This window comes from Oculina patagonica, chromosome 4 (genome assembly GCF_052425735.1).
Source record: "Oculina patagonica isolate OP01 chromosome 4, crgOcupat, whole genome shotgun sequence".
Classification (NCBI taxonomy): domain Eukaryota; kingdom Metazoa; phylum Cnidaria; class Anthozoa; order Scleractinia; family Oculinidae; genus Oculina; species Oculina patagonica.
In genome coordinates, this window is record NC_135761.1 from 12,031,985 (window position 1) to 12,049,740 (window position 17,756).

Here is a 17,756-nt window from a genome sequence, read left to right on the forward strand (position 1 = left end):
TGGTAGCTGTCATAGAAATTTACATGCTTTGTAAAATGTGACCCTTCTGTTGTTTCTTTGCCATCGGGTATTTAAAAACAAGCTGCATAATTTCAGACCAAAACACAGTGGTTCAATAATTAATCTCCAAAACCAACACAGACAACACTTGGCAAAGTTATGATTGTGAGTCAACTATCTGTACTACTAGCAATGAATAATTTATAGAAGTTCAAAGAGAAAAAAAGAAAAGACAAGCAAGCACCCAGTAATACTGTTCCAGAAAAAATCCACCCCCCCCCCCCCGCCCGACCGATGGGATTCTGGAAATTCTCGCGGGAGGGGGGGGGTAAAAAGGCTCTGAAAATCCAGGCGGGAGGGGGGTTTGAACTTCAAAAAGTCTTCTGCAGGGGTCATTTCAACCGATAATTCAAGCGCTTCGAACGTTTAGTTCGGTGACACTTCAGCGCCCTCAGATCCTGAAAAAGTAGATTACATTTTTGTTCATTTATTTCTCACCTGACATAAATGATAATCTAAGTTCCTTAACAGGTCTTTTTATAGCAGAAAACCCCGGGGGGGGGGGGGACTCGCATATGAAAGTGACGGGGATGCTCGTCGTCTCGCTTAGGGGTGTAAATTTCGGACTTTTGGTCTCGCTTAGGGTGTTCCGGGAAAAAACGCCCAAAACGCCAATATCTTTAGCCATAATGGTCTCGTTTAGGGTTACACACGAAGAAATATACAAATATAAACTCCATTCTTAGTTTTTTAATATCTTTTAGGGGTCAAGAAAGGCTTGAGCCACACCCAGATTGGTCTCTTTTAGGGGTTCTTTTCAAAATGTCCGACGAGCATCCCCGTCCGTTTCATTTGGGAGTCCCCCCCCCCCCCCGGGCAGAAAACGTTAAAACAAGATACGAAATTAAAGAGAACCCGTCACAAGATCTCACAACGTTGTTGCAACGAAGTCGTAAAACGCCTGACACATTTCTACTCTGCAAAAGCCTGGTGACGAATGTTGTTCACAGCGGACACAAGCTTCTAGCAAGGCAATGGACGAATCTGAAAGTCATCTTAAGGTCGCGGGGGATACCAACAGCATGAATAAATTCATGAAGGGAAATTTTGCTTGACCTGCATCTTTTAAAACGCTTATTTCTCAGCTGTTATGGGTGCGATTAAGCTCAAATTTTACAGAGACATAAAGAAATGATGAAAGATTGTGAATGTCATCTTTTATTTGGTAGATTGCATTTAACGGCGATGTTATAGCCTCGTTAGTGCCAAATTGGGAAAAAACATGATTTTGTGGCAGAGTTTGCGGAACGAGTAGGAGACAGCACACTGTGATCTTGTCAAAAACTTATCAGTAAATACCTCTAGAGTGTCATAACAGAAGCGGATTTTTTAATTAAAAGTTTGTCAGCACGTTATGGCGGTTTAAGTGCGCAAATTTGAATTTATTTTCTTCTACCTCTTTCTAAAAGCGCTCTTTTAAAATTCCGCTTCTGTTATGACACACTACAGTATTCATAGTTTACCTATCTGCAGTGGCAAGTTATGAAGTTATGTATCCGTGCTGTATTCTCTGCCACAAAATTGTCGGAAAAGTCCAAACTTTGAGATTTCCGAAGGTGTCCCGACCTAAATACGATCATTTTGCCAAGGAGAGATGTAATTATGGTAATTATATTCCACGCTTTTATGGTGAGAACAATGCGTTTTTAAAAAGGACACGATTGTTTATGCCGAATATTTTTCTGATTACTCTGAGTTGCAGAAATACAGTGAAACCTCGATTTAACGAACAGCCAAGGGACTGGGGAAATTTGTTCGTTATATCGAGGGTTCGTTATATCGAAAACCTCGATATAACGAATTTGCGGAAAAACAACCAAAATGTTCGTTATATCGAGGTATAGTTAATAATTGTTTTTAACGCTGTGACATTGCACTACCCAGTGTTTAGGGACTGGTCAATAAGTACAGGGGGGGGACGGAGAGAAAGGGGGTGGGTCATCAGTTTTTGAGCCCTCGAAAAGGGGTGGGTTATGTAATTTTGATCTACACATAGGGGGTGGGTCATCTTATTTATTCATTAACTTTAAACTGTTATAGTTCCAACAAAAGTTGTATTCATCAGTATATAAAATTGATAAATTTCTCCATGTGAGCAGTTTTAAATAAATTTCTAGCGATTTTAAAAGGCCCAAATATAAAAATTTACCGGGGGAGCATACCCCCTGATCCCCCTAGATGGCTTGTGATCATAACATCAGTTTTGCCTGTCTCTCTTCAACCTGCATAGATTCATGCTTGGCTTTAGGCCTTTTAATATCAGTAAACTCTTTAGTAAAACACTTTGCAAATATTATGAATGATGGACAGTGGTTGAAGTTTCTATTATTAGTTTCTGTATAAAATTAATATAAACTCTTCCATAATTGATTATGAGTTAATATTACAAACAGATTCAGTTTTTTTGCATATGTTTTTGTCTAAATTTCCCCAAGGACTTTACACACAAATATGTGGAAAACTAACAAAAGGCTAGCATGATAAGTGATAAATTCATCCTTCTTTGGTGTGTTAAGAATAAGATGTACATGGAACAGCAGTGTCCATCAGGGAAAATGTCTATGTAGGGAATTTCACTTTCAAAACTGAAGTCAAATTAACTTTAACCCCTAACAGATGATAAAGAAATGATTGGTCCCGTGATCATGGTGATTGTTTTTAGCAAAGGGGGTGGGTCATGTAATTTTCAACCCCCTATCAGGGGTGGGTCAGTCAGCTTTGAGCCAGAAAGAAGGGGTGGGTCAGAAATTTTCGAGCCACCACTTTTCCAATTGCTCCGGCCCACCCCCCCTGGTACTTATTGACCAGTCCCTTAATGCTCTGAACTGTTTGAACGCCTGTCAAAAATTACATTTGTGCTTTAAAGTTTAATTTCCACGTTGGTATGGGCATATGTCTTTGAAGTTGTTTTCCTATTAGGATTAAAGTATTTTCATCCTTGTTGAGTCTGTTTTACATTCGTGTTTTGTCGCGTGATAACTAAAATTCGTTATATCGAGGTACATTTTACGTTTGGGCTCCCGGATTGTGTTCGTTAAAACGAGGATTTCGTTATATCGAGGTTCGTTATATCGAGGTACTGCTCCATACATTTTACTGTACATTTGGCCGGGCTGAAGAAAATCGTTCGTTATACCGAGGTCTTCGTTATATAGAGGTTCGTTAAATCGAGGTTCTACTGTATTCAAATTTAAATAAAAATAAGCTCAAAGACTTCTTACAATCTATATGAACATATATTGCTAAGTGTTGTTTTAAATTGGTAAAAATATCAAAGAAACAGGGATTTTTTTATAAATCACGCGCACGCGCCCATATTTTTGTCCAGTCATAAATATCTCGTTTAAGGTCGCGGGGGACACCTTAGGCTCATCATTATGCATTTATTTAAAGCGTATACACGAAGTACAACGACTGACATCGACAACTTTACGAGATATTTATGACTGGACAAAAATATGGGCGCGTGCGTGTGATTTGTAAAAAATCCCTGTTTCTTTGATATTTTAACCAATTTAAAACAACACTTAGCGATATACGTTCATATAGATTGTAGGAAGTCTTTGAGCTTATTTTTATTTCAATTTGAATATTTCTGCAACTCAGAGTAATCACAAAATATTTGGCATAAACAATCGTGCCCTTTTCCGAGTGAGAGTACGACTCGCAATTCTGATAGTTGCCATTAAATATCGACCCTAGAGGGGGACGTAAGGGTTTGCGGTGATGCGGTTTTGCGTTATTTTTCGTGCGGTTTTGCGGTAATCTTAATTTTAATCTACGGTATTGCGGTTTTACAAGACTACGCGGTGTGCGGTTATTACAAATTTTAGGTCGCGGTAATCAGTGAGAAAATTGTCTGCCGTAATATGATTCTCCCATGTTTCCACTAGATACTTTCACATTCGGTTGTCTTTCTTCAGTTAAACAAGCTTGAGCAAGTGTTTTGCTTTAAATCAGGGTTCTTTGGTTTGTAATTGCAGTCTCTTCCAGTTAGTACTTGATGTGTTTAACTGTTTCGTTTATCCAATGATACGTTGACTTGATGATCCAGTCTTATCTACCGTTGTTGGTCATTGAAACTGCGGTTTCGGTATTTTGGTAAAATTTGATGCGGTTTGCGGTTTTGTAGCGTATCTCTGTAAGGTTTTGCGGTTTTTGGACCCCCCTTATGCCCCCCTCACCCTATTTTATGGAATTTTCCACTGTAGCTGTTCAACGTAATTGTGATTCCGTCGTTATTTTCAATTCCTCTATTGCATTTATTTATTAAGTCCAAAATTAGATATCTCTAGGTTATATCTTGTTTTTTTTTGTTGTGGCCTCAAAACATGTCAAAAGCTCTTCTAAACTAGTTGCCGAATCACCTCATTCTCTCTTGTTGGAATTGATATATTCAAAATCTTCTAGCGTGAAGAAGAAATGACAAATATTTTGCCTCGTCAATGAACACTGCAACAATTCCGGGTTATTCCGTTTTATCGATCTTGATAAATGATGACAATTTTAACTACTTTTTGACGACAGTAGCTTGATGTTTACGCACTTTCCTTCATTGTATCGACATTGTACGTATTTCAGAGATATTTTAACAACGTTCATGACTTCCCTTGTGCTTTCAAACATGACACTACCCTGGGAGACAGGGTAGGGTAGATTAACCTCTCTTTACGTACGCGTAAAGAGAAACTTGCACTCGATTCAAGCCAAAAACGGCCTTTGTTTTATTCGTGAATTTTTGTTAGTGTATAAAAAGGAAGTCATTTCAAAGAAATTTCGTTCATTAACTAAGTGAAGTAGCGTTGACTTTGAGCAATGGCCCTAAAAACAAATTGCAGAGTCATTTAGTTATAAATGATGACGTCATTTAGTTCCAAGACACTGCCTCTGAGAGCTATAAGTCGCTGGGCAATAATTTCATTATTTAGTATGGGCTATTTCGACGGGCAGTTATTTGACTGAATAATACATTACGAAGACTATTCCAAATCGAATGAAACCCTGCCATTATAGCCGGTAATCGAGGTTCGACTAAAATTTAAACTGTCCAACAGCAAAGTAGAACAATTGTTGTACTGAGTACCCAAAAGTAAAAATAAAACATTGATTATTGCCGACCTCAATTAGTGAAGTCCGAAAAAAAACAAATCCTTCAACTCTAACAACCCTAAGCCGTCAAGTCCAATCGAGCGCTAGCATGTAACCTAGGTATAAACAAAGCAAACAAAGGTCTAGGTCCAAAGAGATGAATGAATCATTCATCTCTTTGGACCTTATAATTACAGTAGAATTCCAATTTCTCGAACCTCCGAAAATTGATTCAAGAAATCGGGTGGCTCGAGAAATCGGGAGTGAATTACAGAGAGGTACTATATCTAAAGGAAACAAAATTGGTTTGAGAAATTCGAGAAACCGACTGATTCGAGAAAACGAGATTCTTCTGTACATTCAAGGCACTTCAACGGATCGGGGATGTGATGTGCCGAAATGACTTGAAAGTTCCAGTGTTACATTACGTGCCATTGTCTCAATTCAGTGCATTTCTTGACGCAGGTTTAGTATCAGTATTACGCGAAAAATTAAATGATCGCAAAACAGTCACCAAGGCGGGGGGCCAAAATCTAACGGTCCGATATTAATAGTCAGTTGAACTTTGTATTTAAAAGATGAGTTGTTTACAAAGCTAACAGGGAAAACTTCCTTTCGCTACGATGGAGAGTCACAACGTAGATAATAGTGCGAATACTCCATCGAGGGGACAACGAAATAAGCACGTAGCTACGAACAAACAAATCTACCGGTTATTGAGATTAACGCCTCTTTTGTTGGTCGTGGCCGGTTCTGTTTTAACAGTGTTTGGTAACACTGCTTCGTTTAAAAGCTGCAAGATTGCTGGTCCTGTTGTTTTGACTGTCGGTGGATTATTACTTCTTGTTATTACAGTTTGTAATTTGCGCCAAGACAGACTGCTCACTGAAAACACGAATTGCGCGGAAGAACCCGTGAGCTTGAGTGAGCAGAACTTTAATCAAGTTGTTTCGGGCGAGGACTCAAACGATCAGCTAGGACCGATTCATCATTTTGAAATTTATAGGATTCCGTCAGGATCTTCTGGAAATGAAATGGTACCTCCGTCATACGAAGAAGCAGTTAGCAACAGCGATGAATAGAAAAGTTGTACATTCAGTGATGCACCAGTCCCTACTCAAGAAAGGCTTTCTTGACTTTCATGAGAAGGTAGGGTCATTATAAGAGTCAAAAAGATTGGAATAAATCACTCAGCCTAGGCCGGATTAAATCAGGGTTAAAGGTGGACGCTTGCAACACGAAGCTATGGACAGCGGAACACTCGGGAAGAAATCTTTCCATTATCATGATCATATGACAAGAAACGGTAACACTTTACCGGAAACTTTGAGAACTGTCTTACAGTTAATTCCACTGGCAGAGTGGGAAAAAAAGGAAATTAAACAGAAAACCCAAGTAGATAATTTTCATATGGCTAATTCTGCTTTTAAACCACTAAAATAATGTGTTTAATGATTAGTGACGTACATATTTTACTTCCAAGTAGGACTACATGTAACACGGAAGGAAAAACACCGGAAGTTCGATGTTGGATGCACGAACCAATATTATTACTTCGTGCATGACAAACACCACGTACGGCCGAATGTTTTGATATGATGTATAAAAGAAATCTTTAATTTTACTGACATTCAGTGTATACAACATAAAATTAAATCCCAGTGATGATATTTTTTAAAAATTGACTTTTCCTGTCCCTTGTGTCAAACTGTAGTTCGAACGTACAGTGGATTCTGACACACGGGAAGAAACTACATTTCGTTAATTGGTCACTGGGGAAAATTTGAAGTGTTTTGTTTTTGTTTTTCCAACCACTTAAAACTAGCTAAGTAACGTATAACGATCGATATAAACTGTCCTCCGATGTTCTGTTGGACGACAAGAAACTAAAAAACTATTTTTCTAAAGAAAGAGAAAAGAACAAATTTAAAATCAGTACAACTTGACTAATAACAAAAACTTTTAATAGCACACGAAGGAAGTGGTAGCGGTTTACCTCGCTGATTCAGTCATTTTTTCCAGCCCATCCCAACTGTAAAGCTATATACAAGCTCAACTGTCCGCTTAGATGTAGCTATTGCTCGATAATCCGCAGTCCACGATCGCGAGTCGTAGACCATGGAGTATCGACAGTATCAGGCACTGTAAACAGACAGTTGGTAGCGTTCAGTTTTCGCCACATGACTTGTACAGACTCGTGATGCAAAAAAGACAAAAACAATATGAAAATAACTGTAAATCAGTGGTCATGAAAATTAACGGGGTTTCACTGTATATGTTATAACAAGAGAGAACGCCAAGTTTCGCTGATAAGGGACTTTTTCAGTTTGGTAGCTAGAACACCTAAGATTTGTTGGAATCTCAGCCAGCAACTCCTGAACTCCGTTAATTTACGTCACGTAATGTTGGGGGTGGAAGGGGAATAATGAATAATGGGCTAAAACAGAAAAGAATAAGGAATATTTAAGGTTCAATGCTTGGAATAATGAATAAGTCATTTCTAGTAAAGGAATAATGAATAGTGGATATTCACCGTACTAGGCCAAAGAGAGGGTGGGACACTCAAAATAATTACCTTTAAGTGTTGTATGATGACATCTAAAATAGTGCAAAACGTCTACCAGAATGTCTAAAATAGCGTTTCTGGGGTTCAAAAAATAAAAATTTTTCCCGGGGGAGCATGTCCCCGGACCCCCTACTTTGTTTTGTATCAAGCAGCATCAAGTCGATCCCACTAACTATCTGGTTGCAATAGATTGGAGCTCACTCACAGTTATCGACGCAGTAACAATCACGTCCCATCAATGCACCACAGTATTTTTTATCACTTTAAACTGCAGTTGTGTCTGATATTCACAATTTAGCTTGATACGTTGTCATTTTTTCGGGGGGAGGGGGTCATATAAAAAGATTAGGATTACGAGGGGGGGGGGGCAGGGTAAAAATATCTGAAACCTCGCTTTTGAAGTGCGAACTTGCAAATTTTGTCATGAAAGAATTTTCTAAGCAGCAAAGATGAAAAGAATACCAACGTGAATTTGTATGAAGGTGGCCGAAGGTTGAAAATAATTCGCGTAAACGAGGCTAGCCTGTGTCCGGCTAAAACGAGGCTTGGTGGTGAATTTTGAGCATATGACGTTATCATGCATTCGAGCTCTATTTTGGCAATAGAGAATAATGAATAACAAGAAAAGTCTAAAAATGAATAATGAATAAGTCATGAAAAATGTGAAGGAATAATGAATAAGTCAGTTCCGATAATTCCTCTTCCATCCCCGAACGTAATGAGAATGCAGATTCTAGTAAAACCCTTACTGGGAGCACGAGCTAATTTAGTCCAAAAATAATTATACCTTAACAACAATGACCCTTCTTGACGGAAAAGTACTGGAAGTTAAAGCTAACGTTCCAATATCAATAGCGAAATTTTACTTGTTTTGTTTTCATTTTCCCTTAATTAAAGGAAGTTTGCAACAAACGCGCTATCTTCCTTGTCATTTGTGGAATATTCTTGTATGAACATGATGAATATGCTCAGTTATATCATGGAGACACAAAAAACGGAAAAGCGGAGTATCTTCTCCATTGGACAACGAAAAGATCACAAGCCAACCAAACACATCTATCTGCTATTGAGTTTAACTCCACAGCTTCTACAAGATTGTCGGCCCGGTTGTTATAGCTGCTGGTGTATTATAACTTGTTTTCACCACAGTTTCGTATTGGCGCCAAAATCAGGTGTTCGCTAAAAACACAGGCTGTGCAGAGGAACCTGCTGCGAATTTACGTGAACAGAGATTTAATCAAGATTTTTCGGGGTGACGGCTCTAAAGATCAGCTTGGACCGATTCATCACTTCGAAATAAAAATTCCGTCCGAATCTTCTGAAGGAGAAACGGTACCTCCTTCATACGAAGAAGCTATTGCCAACCAGTATTAAACGATAAGTTGAGGGAAGTTTACGGCAAGCTTGTATTTAAACGTGGATCAACGTGGTACGTTTTAATCTGGGAACGAGATTAGGTACGTTTAGCAGGCAATACGTTCTGGGGAGCCTTCTTCAATTACTAGAAAACATTACTTGATGCCTGATCTCAGCTTAAAAGTTTATCATCTTATGTATAAACTATCCTAGCGAGGATTTCAGCTCTAAGTCAAGACTTAACGCCCAAAAACTGTTTACCAGTTAACTGAATCAAACGCTCTTTAATTAACATCTGATCATTTCCAGCCAAAGAAAGGAAAATGCCACAGGAACACATTGCTATGCCTGGCTTCATTACATCAGACTTAAAACTTTAATGGAAGGCAAGTATGTTTGTAAGTTGACTTACTTTCGTACAGTTCCGTTTAATAGTGTTATCGATTGAATAATTTTGCTGCCTAATTTTAACAACGGACATTACAGACACAAAATGGTAGCTAAAGGTGCACGTGACAGGAGAGGAGGCGGGGGGGGGGGGGGGGGGTTTGGGTGGGAACTCTACTCGTTTAAAGCTACCAGAACTTTCGATACATTAAAATTCAGCTTGATAGGGAGTCCCAGCTAGAACACAACCAAAAGCATTAATAAACATGGTTACGTTCAATTTCTTTTATTTGTGTACTCCCGGCCTTGCCACCAAGCCAAATTTAAATATATCGCAAGTAACCTATTTACGCTTTTTTAAGTTTTGGAGAAAAATAAACAGCTATCTTGCATGGGTTTTCTTTATTTGAGCCTAACTCTGAATGAAACAATAAATGCCTGGTATAAATATAATAATATTGTAAATATTTTCATTATATAATACAGGATAACTTCCGTGACGACCAATTCTGGTACCCAGAGCCTCCGTTTCGTAACGAGTGGCCCTGGGGAAGAGAATGGTCCTGACAGCACAGCTGTAACTGAACCATGCGCATGCTCAATTAAAATTCCTTTTAATTTTGTGGAACTAACAAGACTTGAGTCTTCCACTAATGACGTTTTTACTGCTATCACAGCAGTACTGTATAATGCTTGTCATACCTGCTATGTTAGCGGTACTAATATTTGTGACTATAATTTTAATTTGACCTAATCCAGCATGCATGTAATTGATTTTACATGTAAATAAGCACCCCCATTGCCAAATTGAGATTCAAGACATAATTTGAAATTTTACTTAATTTTGTATTTTGTTCTTTTTTTTTTCCCTATTTTTTCCTTTTGAGCTAATTAAACAACAATTGGTCAACATAGTAGAAGCTCGCCTAGAACAGCTTGGCTACCTGCAAGCTACTAAGGTCCAAAAACAATCTTGTGTTGAACATACGCAGCAAGCCAGGGGCGGATCCAGGATTTCAAAAGGGGGGGGGGGGGGGTGGATGGCAGACCATTAGGGCCTAACCCTAACCCTAACCCTAACCCTAAGTGGCGGCAGACAGCGAAACGTGGCGTAACAACAACCAGACATGAGCGAGAGCTAATTTTTCTTTCTTTCTTTATTTTCTATTTCAAATAAAGTGACATTTCGAATTTTTTTTTTACTGAAACATGGTGGGTGGATTTCCACCCTATCCACCCCCCCTGTATCCGCCCCTGCAAGCAACCCTATTGTTACAGTTCTTAAGTTACAGACGTTTATGTCCAAAAAAGAAAACTACTTGGCAGGTTTTCATATTTGGAGCAACATTTTCCCATTCTAGAAATAACTTTTTGTATATTGAGCAGTTTCTAGACCAAAGACTTCCGAAGATTCTCTGATTGCTGTTTGAAAGCCATATGAATGCTCCTGCCTATGATATAAGCCCCCTTCACTAATAAGTGCCCCTCACCAACACGCACCCTCCCTGGTAAAAATCTTTTCAAGATTAAGAACCTTTACAAGATCTACATAAGATGAGCTACCAGAAGTAAATCAGCACACCTGGCAACTGAACTTCCTTATGTTAGTATACGCTAATGAGCAGCAAGAATCCATCACAAAAATGACAATTAAAATGCACCTGGACCCTAAATAAATGCTAGGGGAGTTAATTTACCATAGAAATTCCAACGCTCCCGATTTGATGCATTGCCTCCCGCTCTCCTGATTTTTATCAGATTCTCCGGATTTATCATGAAATTCTGAAAAAAATAGAAGTGTAACAAAAGTAAAGAAAAGCACCAAAAATGTTTGTGAAAAGAATAAAGACCTTATAGAATAACTCAGAAATAATGCAAAATGCCAGAAATGACATTTGAGAGACCAAAATTTGCAAAATTTTTCGGTGGAATATGCCCCCATGCAGACTCCCATAGAGGCTCTCACCTTCAGCGTTAAAAATACTCCCTATTTTCCTTCAAAAAGGGTTGGAATCTCTGTTACCATGTGAGCCCAGAATTTCTGAACAAAGCATTTATTTGGAGTCCAGCATAAATCAAGAAAACATTGTAAATGTATTTTTTTTTTCATTCATAAGTCTAAAACATATTTGTACATGCAGTATTCAAATCATGACAGATAATATTGTAAATAGAACAATTTTTTGACAAATGAATATATTAATTTTAAACCCAATACAATGTTATAATATATAGCTAGATTAAAATAAAATAAACACCGTATAAATAAAATAACATATTTTACAACCAATTTTTTTTAAATACCAACTTCACTTTCACTGATAAAGGACTAAGCCTGAAACCTTTAAAGAAGTTTGAGAGAAGTTTTCCACCTGCCCTATAAAGAAGCCAACAAAAGTAGTAATTAACACACATGTCTTACACTGATACGGGAAAATAAACTCATACAGCTTCTCAATCTTATTAACATGAAAGAATATAACCCTCAAATTTTATAACTAAGCCCTAGGCTTATATTTACCCAGTGTCCCTTTCAGGCCAGGGGCTTATTTTCAAATGAAAATTTGCATTTTAAAAGATTTGGGTGTTAAATATTTATCTGGAAGGGATACTGTGTATGAAATTTAAAGGTACATACAACGATTTGTTAGAAAGGACTAATACAAAGTAAAAACAAAACAGAAAAGTTAAATATTGATCAGTTAATTCCATTGAATTCAGTGGACAGAAATGATCACATCTCTGCATTTTTTAGTACAGTGGGCCTGTGTTGTTGGTTTCGTGTAAACAATTACACACAGCGCTTGATTTTGCATGTCACTCACGAGAAGTATCCTATGTTGTATATCAGATCTCACGCTATAAGATAACGCAACTTTTGTTGAACAATTATTCAACACAGAAGTTGTCAGCAACTTTTATTTACGTTATCTCTTAATTGACAAATTTCCTGAAAAATTTTTAAGATCCAGCCCCCCTTGGGAAACTTGGATTTTCCAGAAAATTACCTTAGTTTCCATTTGACTTGAAACTGAAATTTCTGGATTTTATTGGTTAAATGGTAAGCATCCCATGGCCAGAAGTGACAAGAGTACATTTCTCACACACACTTTTTTTTGTTATTTTTTATTGATTATTTTTTGCATTCCTTAGCTGTGCAGTTTGAATATCGATTTTTTCCTCAATAAATCCTGCAACGTAATTTGACCTGTCCAGTACGGACCTGGCGTACCAAGGCTTTAAAGTTCTGGCCTGAGTTCATATTAAAACACAGACAAAAGCAATGTCCAGTACAGAGTTTCCAACCAGGTACAAGGTGAAACTAACACCTACTGGTTTTTTGTTCCTTCTAATTTTTCCAAAACAAATAATAAAAAGAGAAAGACGGCCCCCAAAAATGACACGGGCAGGGACGAGAAACATTTGTATTTTGTTTTTAAAACTTAAGCTTACCTGATATTCAATAAGGTCTAACCAACTTTCTCCACTGGAGGGGCACTGGGAGAAGGCGTGCTTTGATCAACAGTGCTTTCGTATGATGGCGGTGGCGGCATGTCTGTTGGGTATGGCTGATACCCTTGTGCACCCTGTGAAGGGTATGGGGGCTGTGCTGGTGGATACACCTGTCCTGTTGGATATGGGGAGTACGATCCCGCAGCGGGCGGCGGTGGGTTATTCGGGTAAGATCCCGGTTGATATGCGGGCGATTGACCGTAAGGTTGTTGATAACCAAAGGTGTTCGCGGGATAGTGCATTGAAGTCGCTGTTCCCGTTCCTGCTTGACTAGTCGTGCCCATTTGAGCAGTGGTGGCTTGCGATAGAACTTGCCCTTGATTGTTCTTTCTTCTGACGTGACAATAGAAAATCGAAGCGCAAAACAACACACCTCCGATAGCCAAAAATATCGGCCCGACAATTCGACAATTTTTCAGGTTTCGCTCCGTCGAAAGTCTCTCCTCTCGACAGAAGTCGCACCCATCATCTTCAGGACCCCAAAAGGGCTTTGCAAGATGGCCAACCATAGTGAGAATAAAACCAATAAGTAAAAACATGACGGTGAAAAAAATCAAAAGACATTTTGCACAACATTCGCCCCCCCATTGTTGTACGCGGTAAGTAGGGTTTCTCGGGTATATGATGACTCGTGGAGCTTGATGTGTGCGTTCCATTGTAAGGATGTAAGTTGCTGAACGACAGATAGCAGTCCTTATTGAAAATCTGACCCCAGATAGTAAAGTATCATCAAATCAACTCTTCGTTTCGTCGAATGTCCTGCTTGGCTGCTTCGCGCATTTCAGCGCATTTCGTTCCACTCCGAAACGAGGCTTCGAAACAGGGAGCGATATGGGAGGGGAGGGAGGGGAGGGGAGCGTGGACCGGAACCATTTGATAAGAAATTCCAATATAAAACCGATAAAAGGAAGTCTGTGACCACACAAATTAACAGAGAAAGGTAAGATATGGTAGCTGTCATAGAAATTTACATGCTATGTAAAATGTGACCCCACTGTGGGGTCCACTGTTGTTGTTTCTTTGCCATCAAGTATTAACCCTATTCAGACCGGGCTTTTTTTGGATCTTTTTAGATCGGGGCGAGAGGGGGGGGACCGGAATATTTATCCAATCACAATGAATCTTACAGGATATATAGTATGTCCGAAAATCTAACTTCTTTTATACGTGGGATGATGACGTCACATCACGTGACAATTACATCATAATGTCAAAACAGCCGCCATCTTGGATCGATCCGGATCCGCCATCTTGGATTTCGAAATTTTTCCAAAACGTCAGAAAACCACCCAAAATTACTGCAAAGTACTCAAAATCAATAAAACTGAGCTTAAAATCCGTCAAAAAAGATGAAAATAATTGCATTAAAGTTACTTTTATTAATAAAAACACGAAAAGTACAAATTTGGGAAAACATGCCTGTCAAAAAGCCGTTTTCATGGTGACGTCAAGTAGGGCTTTCCACAAGTTGCTCAAGATTTCCCAAAAAGTTGCTCGTAATTTCTCAAAACGTTGCTCAAAAGTTGCTCCAAAAATCCAAAAAAGTTGCTTTTGATAATAAAAGTTGCTCGAAAGTTGCTCTAAAAAACCCAAAACGCTGCTTCTAATCAAGAGAATTTCTCTAAATATATGCTAATTTCCCTTTGAGGGTAACATTTCTAAGCAGGGTTATGCATTTTTACAGCAAAAGAAACATCTAAATAGCATATTCAGGGCAAAAATTGTTAAATATAACAAAGATTTCTTGAACTGAGAAAAGTCATGAACTGATATCAATGACGTCATGTTTACTGACGAGTTTTGTAATGTTTTAATGCAGAATGAGCCGAAAGTTGAGACGTCTTCAAATGTTCCTCGAAAATCTTCGTTTTGCTCGCGCGCGCGATTTCTCGCTCTCCCCGACTGACTAGAACGCCAAGCTACGCTGGCTAGTCAAGTTCCTGACACAGCAACCTAACCTACCAAATTATTCCCAGATAAATTTAATTTAAAGTCGCAAAGTTTGGCAGCGTTTGGTTGAATATTGAAAAAGTTATTAGCGTTCAAAGTCAGCGCGGGCACTTTCCCCCCCCCCCCCCCCCGGTCTGGATGGGGTTAAAGCTGCAAAATTTGAGACCAAAATACAGTGGTTTAATAATGATTAATAATTAATCTTCAAAACCAGCACAAACAACACTTGGCAAAGTTGCGATTTTGAGTCAACTATCTGTACTACAAGCAATGAATAATAAGAAGTTTACAGAAAAAAAAGAAAAGACAGGCAAGCACTGAGTATGAAGGGCAAGTCAATATAATTTCCTTACCATGCTCGGCTTGCTGCATTTATTTATAATTTAAAGAAATAACATTACTATTTTTTAACACCTGCAATAACATCTTTTTTTTAAAAAAATTATTAAAATGTTGTTGAATAATGAATGAATAATTTATTGTCTTAAAGTTTCAAAAAATGACTCCACTACCGTAAATAAATGAAACACATTTGGGCCAAACAAGGAGGCAAAAAACAATTTAAGGAAAATCAGTAGAGGTCCTGTGTGGGCTAAGTGCATGGTCACAAATACGAGGAGAAAAACTCCAACAAGGTGAGTAAAAGATGATCACTACATGATGTATAGCTGAAAACTGATACTCGATTAAATAATTGTTCAATGGAAATCATACATAATTAACTCAGGAGATTAACTACAGTGGAACCCCGGTATAACGATATGCAAAGGGAGCAGTATAATAATATCGTTATATCGAAGAATCGTTATATCGAAACTCCGGATATAACGATATGGCCGTAAAATAACCGAAAATAGCGTTATATCGGGGTAAACCTAAAAAGTACTGGTTATATAACAATTAGACAGCTACGAGCCTGAGTTTTCTATGAGCAATTATTAGCCCTCGAAGCTTCGCTTCTCCTCGCTTCTCGGGCTGATATTTGTTTTAAGAACATCAAATTTCCGTGGGGCAACTATCACCACTAAATTTTCTCCGATTCTGATTGGTTTAAATTTATCACGTGACGCGATAGTGTTTGTCCGCCGGAGAGCACTATCAGCCCTTATAGTTCACCACTAAATTTTCTCCGATTCTGATTGATTTAAATTGATCACGTGACGCGATAATGTTCATCCAAGGAGGGCACTATCAGCCCATAGTGCCCGCCGAAGAAAAATGCCCGGATCGATAGTGCCCGCCCGTGACTTTCTTTTGTAAACAAGCGTGCCTGCAGACAAAAAAAAAACAACCAAATTCACTGTATTTAGTGGGTTTCTTGTCTGGTTTTGTTTTGTTTGTTAAATTTCGGCTTTCAATTGAGTTTTTTATCCTGAAAGGTAAAAATAATTCACGATGCTCGTTGTTGTATGTGCGCGCGGAAGAAAATTTAGTGGTGAACAATAAAGACAATAGAGTGTTTCTGTCTCGGAACTATCGGTCTGATAGTTGCCCCTTGGAAATTTGATGTTCTTAAAACTAGCATATTAGCCTTTGAAGCTTCGCTTCTCGGGCTAATATTTGTTTTAAGAACATCAAATTTCCGCGGGGCAACTATCAGCCGATAGTTCCTCGACAGAAACACTAGTACTCTAATGTTTAATTATAACCCACCGATTAATTTTCGCACGCGCTCATTGGACAAAACACATCACGTGGTACAAAATCGGACGACGGGTATCAGCGAATATATCCCGTCCGATTTGATATCCGCGTCCGATTTTGTAGGTAAGCACAAAACAAAACACATCACGTGGAACAAAATCATTATACCGTTATATCGCTATACCGTTAAATTATTATACCGTTATATCGTTATACCGAGGATCGTTATATCGAGGTTCCACTGTACTTTTAAAGACAATATCAAACTAACAAAAGCCTTTTGATCAGAGTAAAGGTGATGTTTCCATACTAGGGGTCATTGGCCCCTCCAAATTTTGCAGTGCTCGCTAAATTACGCTTCTGCTCGGAATGCTCGCAAAATTTTAGTGGATGGTCGTTTGCTCGTACTCGCATATTTTTACAAGTGCTCGCATGTTCGTTTTTTAGTGGAGGCAGTTTTTTTGAAAAGTGCTCGTTGCTCGCAAGGCTAACTTTTGTGAATGCTCGTGCTCGCAACGTGAAAAACGCTGTTCTCGTATGCTCGCAAATGCTTGCAAAGACCATTCGATACCCCTCATATTATTTTCAAAATCACATTTTTATTATTTCACAACTTGATCATCTTTACAATTCCTTTAACAACAAAATAAGGCTGCATACATGGCACGAGTCAGTCTTTATTAGACACCCACTGCTATACACATCTAGGGGAGGGGAGTGGTGCACTTGAAAAAAAAAAGAACTCTGTCCTGAGGTCTAAACCCATATATCCTTTCATTATTTGCGACAGAAAAAGTACCCTTTAGTACATCTTCATTAGCGGCAAAATGGTACCTCTTTTACAGTACAGTTACTGCATCTCTTTTATATAAATACCTACATAACAGTCCCCCCACCCACCCCAATTTCCACCATGGTCTATGTATTGCAAATCCATAAATCGGATTGGTTCAATAGCCCTTTGTTGGTTATTCATGTTTGTGCAGATTGCTGTTGAAAGCAAATAATACTATTTTTTTCTAAACAAATACCAAAACTTATTATAGGTTTCTGACAGTCTTTAAACGGTCTACTAAAATAGCTCAGTCAACTTAATTTCAGACCTCTCAATAACGTAAACAACGGTAGCACATATCAGTCTAGCGTATGACTGGCAATTAGATGATTTGTAATCATCCTGTGAAGGTAGATC

At 38.5% G+C, this 17,756-nt stretch overlaps 1 protein-coding gene across 1 annotated transcript; it reads right to left on the reverse strand.

Moving 5' to 3' along the window:
• Positions 1-9,842: 9,842 nt before the first annotated feature.
• On the reverse strand, positions 9,843-13,752 carry LOC144651540 (uncharacterized). Its single transcript, XM_078511501.1, has 2 exons — positions 12,911-13,752; positions 9,843-11,834 (listed from the first exon to the last, which is right to left on the reverse strand). The coding sequence occupies exon 1, from the start codon at positions 13,624-13,626 to the stop codon at positions 12,928-12,930; it is 699 nt and encodes a 232-aa protein (XP_078367627.1). The 5' UTR covers positions 13,627-13,752; the 3' UTR covers positions 9,843-11,834; positions 12,911-12,927.
• Between the last annotated feature and the right edge of the window lie 4,004 nt (positions 13,753-17,756).

Excerpts from the sequence above, each read along its gene's own strand:
- LOC144651540 (XM_078511501.1), bottom strand. The coding sequence starts at position 13,626 with ATGGAACGCACACATCAAGCTCCACGAGTCATCATATACCCGAGAAAC.